This window comes from Osmerus mordax, chromosome 21 (genome assembly GCF_038355195.1).
Source record: "Osmerus mordax isolate fOsmMor3 chromosome 21, fOsmMor3.pri, whole genome shotgun sequence".
Taxonomy (NCBI): Eukaryota; Metazoa; Chordata; class Actinopteri; order Osmeriformes; family Osmeridae; genus Osmerus; species Osmerus mordax.
The window spans coordinates 1942999-1952352 of record NC_090070.1 but is presented as its reverse complement, the minus strand read 5'-3'; the positions used below and the strand labels follow the sequence as shown (position 1 = coordinate 1952352).

General features: G+C 37.5%; 1 protein-coding gene across 1 annotated transcript; it reads right to left on the bottom strand.

Moving 5' to 3' along the window:
* Positions 1–3644: 3644 nt before the first annotated feature.
* vipb (vasoactive intestinal peptide b) lies at positions 3645–8173 on the bottom strand. Its single transcript, XM_067259621.1, has 5 exons — positions 8122–8173; positions 7903–8010; positions 4825–4929; positions 4342–4446; positions 3645–3935 (listed from the first exon to the last, which is right to left on the bottom strand). Exons 2-5 carry the CDS (start codon positions 8004–8006, stop codon positions 3800–3802), a joined length of 450 nt encoding a protein of 149 aa, XP_067115722.1. The 5' UTR covers positions 8007–8010; positions 8122–8173; the 3' UTR covers positions 3645–3799.
* Positions 8174–9354: the final 1181 nt, after the last annotated feature.

The following is a 9354-nucleotide window of genomic DNA, read 5'->3' as shown; positions in this document are numbered from 1 at the left end:
ACACATTTACACAAATATTAGTATAGTATATAGTAAGTAAAATTATAGTTTTATAAGTAAAAAGAAAAAAAAAGTTAAACCCAAATACTGAATACACAGCCGTAAATAGGCTGAAACAGATTATCATGGGCCTAAAGTGTTCAGCTCTAGCAATGTTTCCATGGTTAGTGCCACAAAACAGTCTGTATTTTTACCAGACACAGTACAAAAACCATATCCTGCTATAACAGGACTGAGATAGACATGGATAGTTTTTAACACCATACACCATACAAGTATACACTTCACAATGTATTGTAGATGAGATACATACAGTAGAATATGTTATTGTAATTGGACTGAAAGATACAATCACAATGTAAAGTAGTGTCAGATTGCATTTAATACATGTTTACATTGATAAACATAACAAGAAATGTATATATATATATATATATTTTTTTTTTCAGAGGAAACGGAATATAAAAAAATCCACAGTTGATTCACATGCCAGAGATACACACTGTGTTAACTGTAACTCTCCAGGCATAATCTACCAAGAAAGAGAACAGCCCTCTTCCCTCAATTGTACTAACAGATTTCCTCTTTAGTGGACCTGCTGCACTAGTCATTCAATAGCACACGTGCTCCCAGTTTAATTAGTGTATCAGTGATTCATTACTCTCCCCCACCCATCCAATTCCGTGTTTTCAAAGTCAAGCCATCGTCATAGTTAGAGGTAGAACTCTGTGGACTTTTGAACTTAGTTTTGGCACATTGCTAAAGGACACCTTAGGGAGATTGTAAAGATAACCATCCTCATCAGTGGGGCCATGTTATATTTTAAGTACTTTGAAACATTCCACAGAAAACAAGATCCAGAAAACATTTTAATTTATGTTTATGGCTGTGTCTAATTTCTTTACAGATTGGGTGGCGCAAAAGGAAGTGAAGTCTGTACACCTCCCTTCCGTATAGTTGGAAAAAGAATAGAGCTGATGTAGTGTGTTTTTATTTTTTGAGTTTCTCTATCTCTCTTTCTGAGCTAATTTCCTCCAAAGTTGTCCTGTAAAGACCTGACCTGGCCATGGACAGATGGTATGGACCATACATGACTTGCCATGTCCTTCCTGCCTTTGTTCCAAATCAATATAAAAAAAATAAAACATACACACCGACAACTATTCAAATGTACAAGACAGGCAGTAGTTAAAGCCATCACAATGACTGTAATCACTGTAATTTGTAATTTTATTAATTAATTTACCTTGTCCTTGACAATAAATTGGCACTAAATAATTGTCAATAGTAGGGATATTCATGCATTGTACATCCAACAATTCAGCTGACTTTGAAAGTGATGTTATAGTCTGACAGCAGGGGGCAGCAGCCCATATAACGTTCTACAACAGCGGTTCTACTCCCTACATTCTCCCCACGTTATGTGAGGTGTTGACTCAGTTACATGGACCGGAAAGCAGGGGATTGATTATAGGTGATCCATGCCATAAACGTTAATGGGAAGGGACAGGAGCACATTTCAGGGAAGAGGATGGATATTTGAACTTCTTTTACTGCCTCTTTGGTCTGTATATCTGAATATTAATGAAGTGGACATGACTTTCCACTTTAATTGTCCTCATCTGAAATTATTTATCGAATGATCATTTTAACATGCTAATTAACCAACAATCCACCTTTTTTCCCCCAATGCTTAAAATGCTTTAATGCTCGTGTGTCATAATCAGTAATGGGTCAGCACAGTGTGTTCGCATTATGGCTTTAGGACAGGTTATTCGTATTTTGCCATGATGTGACAGCTCTGTGCCCACCCTGGGCACCACCACTCCGCCCACCATCTGGAAATGTCAAAGTGCCACTCAATTCAATGAGCCTCCTCCAAGAACTTTGAAACATCCAATGGGATGCTGTGACAAACAGGCTGCCATTTTCTGACACCTTCCCCTCAAGTCTTGCGTGAGGCCAATTTCGGAATGTGATCATAACATTTGAGAGAATGTAAGAGAAAATGATATAGGCAGATGATGAAACTAATGTTTACTGATCACCTTTTATGACAATGCTGCATGTGGCAACATTTTATGTGGGTGTAGCTATCGATACAATGTGCTTTAACTGAGTGTTTTAACTAGAAACCAAGGCACAATTAAGTCATCTACAGATTCCTGGACCATTGAGTGTCATTTCACTGTTCTGTGGACTGACTCCATTTATTACAAGCAGGAAGCATGGGATTGAACGAGTGCACAGGTCAGATACAAAGCATGATTCGACACAATATGCTGATGGAACACCACATGCATGTTGTTTGACAGCTTGAGTCTGTTGCATTAGAACTTTAACCACAAAGCAAGAAAGCTTTCTGAACTTACAGTATTTTAGTATAGGAACTTAATGAAAATGTGTGAATAATTAGTGTGATCATTTCAATGTAACATACTTTAAGTATTGTAATGTATCCCTGTACCCCCCATCTGGCATATATTCAGGTTAAGTTATGTACTTCCGCCATCTTTAATCTTGCCCTTTATCCTTCCTTCCCTTAGGACTTCCTTCCTTCCTGCAGTAATTAGTTTCACTCTATTTCTAATTCATTCATTATTTTCAACATTATTTAGAAATGTATTTCACAAAATCCAAGACCAAGAACAGACATTTAATCTGGAAAGGCAAGTTATTCAACTACACAATAGCACACAGAACAACAGCCTGAATAGGTGTCTGGTATGTTAACGTAACACATTAACAGTTATTCAGCTACATGATAGCATAATGAACATACCTGGGAAGCTGAATAGGCTAAATTAACAAAACAAGCTACCGAGTCCAACAAGCAAGTTACCGGTAAGCTAGTTCACCAAGCTCCCAATCTCATTCCACATCACTGAATCCGTTGAACTCGTTGGTTCATGTCAGTCAGTATGAATTAACATTTAAAAACATGTTAAATTATATATATATTTTGATATATAAGTCGCACCTGACTGTAAGTTGCAGGACCAGCTAAACTATGAAAAACGTGTGAGTATAGTGCGGAAAATACGGTAATTAACTTGATTGATTGATAAATTAATCAGTCGTGACAATTGTCATTTTGTTTATTAGCCATTTCATTACCATCAGCAGCACTAAAGACAGACATTTTTTCTCATAGAAGTTATCAAGATGGAAATACAACATGTGGATGTAGCAATCACTGTGAAAAGGTGAAATATGTTGACATAAATAAATAAATAAACAAACAAGCAACCATACTGTTGGAAGAGCTACATAAATACAATATTAGAATATGGAAGGTTTGCTGGTCAAATTACTTTATTGTTTTAGCCTATAGTACTCATCAATTCAAGCTGACAGTGGATTATGGTCATTTAGTTAAATTTGTCAACGCTTTAGCTGCTTCATGACATGTATATAGTAGTATATGGAAGAACAATTACAGTTTAATATTGGCTGGTTTTGGCATTGTTCCCACTTCAGACATCTCAGAAAGTATGAAAAAGCTTTTGTCATAACACAAAACAACAAAATGTAAGATCCTTATTGTAATCTTACCCTTTAACTTTATGGACCTACCAGAGGGAGATGATTGAGCAACTCATCTATTGAGATCTCATCACCAGTTTGTTGTGAAGATGGCTCATTCTGAATGGATACCTCTGACAAGGAGGGATCTTCCGAACTAGTGGGCAGAATATGTAGTCAGTGTTGCTTTTAGTATCTAGGCTGTCTAGATAATCTTTTCAAGATAATTTCAAGAAGGGTAAATTGTCCACTTTTTGTCCACCTCTCCAGTTTCTTACCTCCTCTTCCCTGACAGAACAGAATTTAAGTATTTCTTTACAGCCATCTCTTTTCGAAAGCGGCTGTAGTTGTCGGTAAAAACTGCGTCGGAGTGGCGCTTCACCGGCAACTGTTCTTCAGTGAGGTCCATACTGCAGAGGAGAAAATAAACTTGGTAAACAAAAATATTCAGGCTTGACATAAATTCATTATATGTTGACCCTGAGTCAGTGTCTGTAGAACTTCTTTTTAACTCCTTATATATATTGAGTTATTATATAGATGCTCTTTTCGACTCCTTGACTTGAGACAAATAGCTACATTAAGATTGATGAATATGCATATACATACAGAGTTATATGAACCGTTTTACTTTCTGAGGAAATGTGAAAATAATTGATCCTATTATGTTTTCTACATCAATGTAAATATTTCTACCAAGTGACTCCAAGTGACTACCAAGTCCCATTCTCTGGAGTCTTTAAACCTCACACTAACTCCTCTCACTTGAAATGACACGTGGTAATTTATTTTGATGTTTTCTGGGTGCACATATACCTTAATCGTTTTGCAATCAATGATTCAAGGTAGTCTTTAGCTGAAAGCTGCCCTAAAAGTTTGCTGTATCCACTTGTGAAAAGCCCATCTGCGTGCCTTGCTGGTCTATAAAAATAAGAATAAATGTCTTAATTTGTGAACTTAATAAATCACAAATTCACATAATAAAACAGCCACTCAAAACTCAAATCCATTGCAGGGTTTGGAATGGAAGGGAGAAAACAGGACAACGGCGGATATCGGCATTAAAAAACAAAACGGACAACGTAGTTAAGGCGGCAGGCGTGTGTTGCTTAGGCGGCTTAACTGAAAAGTGCTGTGTGGAATAAAAGTGTTTGTCAGACAGTCAAAAATGTTCAACTCTTAGGCTAATGACATAAAAAAAAGAAATCTGACATTTGGTTAATCAAATTCCCCATGGGATCCATTTATCTTATTGCATGTGCATTTGAATTAGTATCCAGAGATTTTAAATAAACTTACCTTGCAATATTTGTTATGCCGTAAATAAGTTTTAGGTCCTCCATGTTGTGTACTGAGGGACTCTCGTTCCAGTCTCCATCACCATCTGCATCAACTGTTCGAGATCTAGACATACAAATATTTTTATTACAGAATAGCCACAAAATATCATCAACAGCAATGCCATATTCAAAATCCATTTAATATAATAATTTTTTGGGGTGAATTAAACACATTTGTAACCTACTACTGCTGGCAAGATGGCATACAATACTACTACTTCATCATTAACCTGTTATGCATGTTGTATTTCATTGGGTGTGCACAACCTGTGTTCTCTCACATATATCTTATTATTATTATTATTATTTTCCCACCCCTAAGCATCCGTCAATATTTGGACTACATAGACAACGTCGGTGTCAAAATGTTCGTCTTGGTCACAATTGCGTTGCCTGTATTGGGATTTACGTTCCATTGCACGATTTAGTCTGAACTTAAATATTTGTGGCAAAAAGTGCCTTGTGTCAACAAAGGGTATCAGTACTAGCCTACGTCACAACGTCAGCACACGTTAGCAACGACCCATGGATACAACGTGCATAGATGTGCTGTTGCACAGCGAGTATCGTGCCGTGGTGTACAAGCAGCATCATACATGTACATTTAAGCAAATCAAGACTTGCATGTACAGTAAGTAATGTAACATTAAATAATGTATTTAAACTCAGTGGCTTCAGTGGCACAGCCTAAACTTTATGTCAAAAGAAACGTTCTCATTTCCGGCGCTTTCAAACAATCCCCTCACTCAGTGAAGTTTGGCTAGCCACCGCAACTAGCTTGCTCGTAGCAAAACTCTTTTGAATTAGCCAATTCTCCCTAAATAGATGTCAAGCTTATTTACGTTTTTGGGGGCATATTTTCAGTTAGGAGATGGTACTGTTTGAATCGCGATTCCATCTGAAATACTGCCGGTGACAACGTTGTTACAGTAGTTTGTTTCAAAGGGGGTTCTTAATGAATTACGCAATATGAGTAGCTAGGCTAGTTGGGTGTGCTCAAGCCTTCGGCGAGAGCACAACCTTTGTTCTCTCACATATATATTATTATTTTTATTTCTTTTTGCCCCCCTAAAACTCAGTCAATATTTGGCCTACATAGACAACGTAGGTGTCAAAAGTTTCGTCTTGGTAGCGATTGAGTTGCTTCTATTGGAATTTACGTTCCGTTGCATGGTTTAAGCTTCAGTTAAGTTTTTGTGGCGAAAAGTGAAGCTAACGGTGGCTAATTTGCTAGCCACAGTCACTGACGTTACTAACGTCACTGCGTCACTAACGTCACGAAAACACGCGTGACTACCTTTGCCAGAACATTCGTTTAGCATCTGTTAACTTGGGGGATAGCTAGGCTAACTATAGCTTTACTGCAAGGCAGCTGCAGAAACGCCACAAGAAAAGAGGCCAGGGTGATAACTATTTACTCATTTTACTTTGTGATATGACACACAATTGTGATGTGTAATGTACAATATAAGCTGATATTATTAAGGAAGTACATCTACTTTCGGAAACAGTAGTCTACTATTTCACTGAAGTATTAGCATCATGACATTAGCCTGTGTTGCCCGGGCAACACATACTACAGTGGTCTATGATGTAGCGTTATCTGTTTTCAATCTTAAAATAAACATTCCTCACATATATATTTTCGTTGTAGGATTTATTCTGACATTAGAAAACGATTTGTTGGTGAAATTACCATTACCTGTGGTTTCAAACCAGTGTAGCTCACTGCAACGCTGTAGCTTACGCGAGACACACTACTGTACAAAAACATCTACACTAAACAGCTGTTTAGGAAGTCAAACGGCGACAGAACATGTTTGGCACTCCCCTTACTTAAATCAAAAGTCTATCTAACTACTAACCTGAACTTCATTGCCACAGCCTAAACTTTGTCAATCTGTTCATGAAAATAATTAATTTCAGTTTAAACCGTACAACGGAACGTTAAATCCAATTCAACCAACGCAATCGCTACCAAGAAGAACACAGCAGTAGTCTAGTACTGTACTGTAGTAGTACAATTTACCGGGGCAGCTTCTCCACACAGGGCTATATCGCATTTTGCGTTGTTACTGACAATGATCGCTACCACTGAGCTTTTTATGAATGAGCGATTTTCCACTAAATAAATGTCAAGCTTATTTACGTTTTGGGGGGCCATATTTTCAGTTAGCAGATGGTACTGTTTGAATCGCGATTCCATCTTCTACTGCCGGGTAACGTCGTAGAATAATCTTCAAAGGGGGTTCTTTATTAATGAATGAATGCAATGAGTAGGCTAAATGCCTGAAAATATCATGAGAAGGGAAAAACTTCAAATGACGTTTAAGTCATAGAGATTAGGTCAATTTTTACACCGGTCTGCCCAATGTATTCGTTTTGTTTCAACGATGAGGCTGCCTCTTGCAAGGGAAATGAGAAGACATCTATTTCATTCTACACTTCACTCTTATTTTCAGTTGTAAATGAGCAGCAAAAAAAAAAATGCTTTTAAATCTATGTCATCTTTATAAATAATAAGTATGCATTTTTATATAAAATATACAGAAATATCAGTTGTAAAAATGTCATTCAAAAACGGACCCCTGTGCAACCGACGCAAGCAAGCACACCCTACAATTTCCCCAGAAATTGTACCCTCTCTAGTTAAATGCTTGAAATGTCATTCGAAGAGAAAAACTTAAGGGGACGGACCCACCTGCACACCCTACAATTTCCCCAGAAATTGTACCCTCTCTAGTTGTACTTGTTGCTGCACTGTCTTGTAACAGCCCGCACCCGCGAAATTATATTATTAAGATTGGAATGTCAAGTTGTCTTATATTATACAATACTTCAGCAAAGCTTTGCTGAAGCTACAGCATTCGTTATTTCTGCGTCGCTTGGGATAAGAACGTCAGCTAAATTAAGTAATGTAATGCAAATTACATAAAGCTGTTTTGACTTTTTTTAAATCACAGCAATCAGTCCTCTTTGGGTCCAGGGCAGATCAACATTATGTATAGTATTGCTAATGTAATATTACAGATACTACCTGGATAAATATGTAGCAACGGCCGGAAGACAAGTCGTCCGGTAGAAAAGCACACAACAAAATGCTGTTAGAAAGACGAGTTGCATTCCGTTCTTTGGTGACATGATGCTGTGCAAAGTAACAGATACAAAAATGTTGTACGTTAAAATGTTTGCCTAATCATGGAATATATTATAAACTCATGTATAAAGTTTTAATGAAGAAAGTCTAAATACTCACATGCGCTTTTTGGAGACAATCAAGCCCAGCGTGCCTTCCCGGAGGAGTTGTCCAAGGTTCTGAAATCACAGACCGTGGTTGTCAATTGATCAAACTTGAACACGGGGTGATTTTGGTTTCTGCTCTGGGTCGTCCGTTTTTATGCATCTGACAACAACGATCGAATTTAAATTGGCCTGCATACGTCATACTGAAGTCAAAATTTAGCAGAGGCAGACACGGTCTTCCTGTGGGTTGGCACTGGGCAATCAAATTAGCACTTGGTTACTGCGTTGACATTTTGACAATGTAATTGATGGTAATATGAAAACCATGATAATCAAACAACTACTAGCTCATGCAGGTTAGTAGTGTAATTGGGGCAGAACCTTTGGGCATAAGGCAAAATCGTTTTTGGTTTAAATTCAAACATTTGGATAGGTGAATAATTAAAACGTAATCCTTAAAAGCGCTATATAAAAATAAGTAATTATTATTTTATGGGATTTAGGACGTCTTCTCTGCTATCGTTCGACAACACATGACCTATAAGTATAATGCCTACAGTATACTACTTACTACTAGTACTACTAGTATACAAAACAAGCTAAAACAACTGTGTTACTGAAAGCCAATAACTAAAGGGGAAAAAAACTAGGAAGGACAATTAAAGGAACAAGGATAGACTTGAGCCGTTGAGCAATGGAGGGCAGTAGGTATTAAGTAGTAGGTGAAAAGCAAAGTAGGAAGATCAAACATTCTCGATGTTAGTTGATGGTATGAAACGATTGGGGCAGAAGGGGCTAATCTCAAAGTATTAAAGAATGTTGTGGGCAGATATGGGATATGAGGTACAGTATATTTTGTATCTCTTGTAGTTTTACAGGCTTCAGCAAAGCGTAGTCTAGTGCAGTGTCATCACCATAGCAGTGAAAGTTTACATTAAAGTTTAGTTATGTTGCCAAGAGGCAGCATATGGAGAATAGAAGCTAGGGGCCTTGAACAGAGCTGTGGTACTTTGAATTTAAATATAGTGTACCAATTAAAAAACATTACAATGGTCAAACTGTCATCTGTCAAATGCTCAAAAGGTTCCCTCAAATCCAGGAGAAGGAGGAAAGAAGCAAAGCCTACATCCAAGGCAAGCTGTAGTTCATTAGTTATACTAGTGCACAGTGGCCTTGATGCATTTGATGCTTGAGATGTCAGTGAAAAACACAAAAACAGACTATTTAGATAGTGCATAGTGCCCGT

Coding starts and splice junctions, on each gene's coding strand:
- vipb (XM_067259621.1), bottom strand. CDS start 8,006: ATGTCACCAAAGAACGGAATGCAACTCGTCTTTCTAACAGCATTTTGT. Junction 4,930..7,902: donor GTTGCTACATATTTATCCAG/GTAGTATCTGTA, acceptor TTGTATGTCTAG/ATCTCGAACAGTTGATGCAG. Junction 3,936..4,341: donor TTGATTGCAAAACGATTAAG/GTATATGTGCAC, acceptor TCTCCTCTGCAG/TATGGACCTCACTGAAGAAC.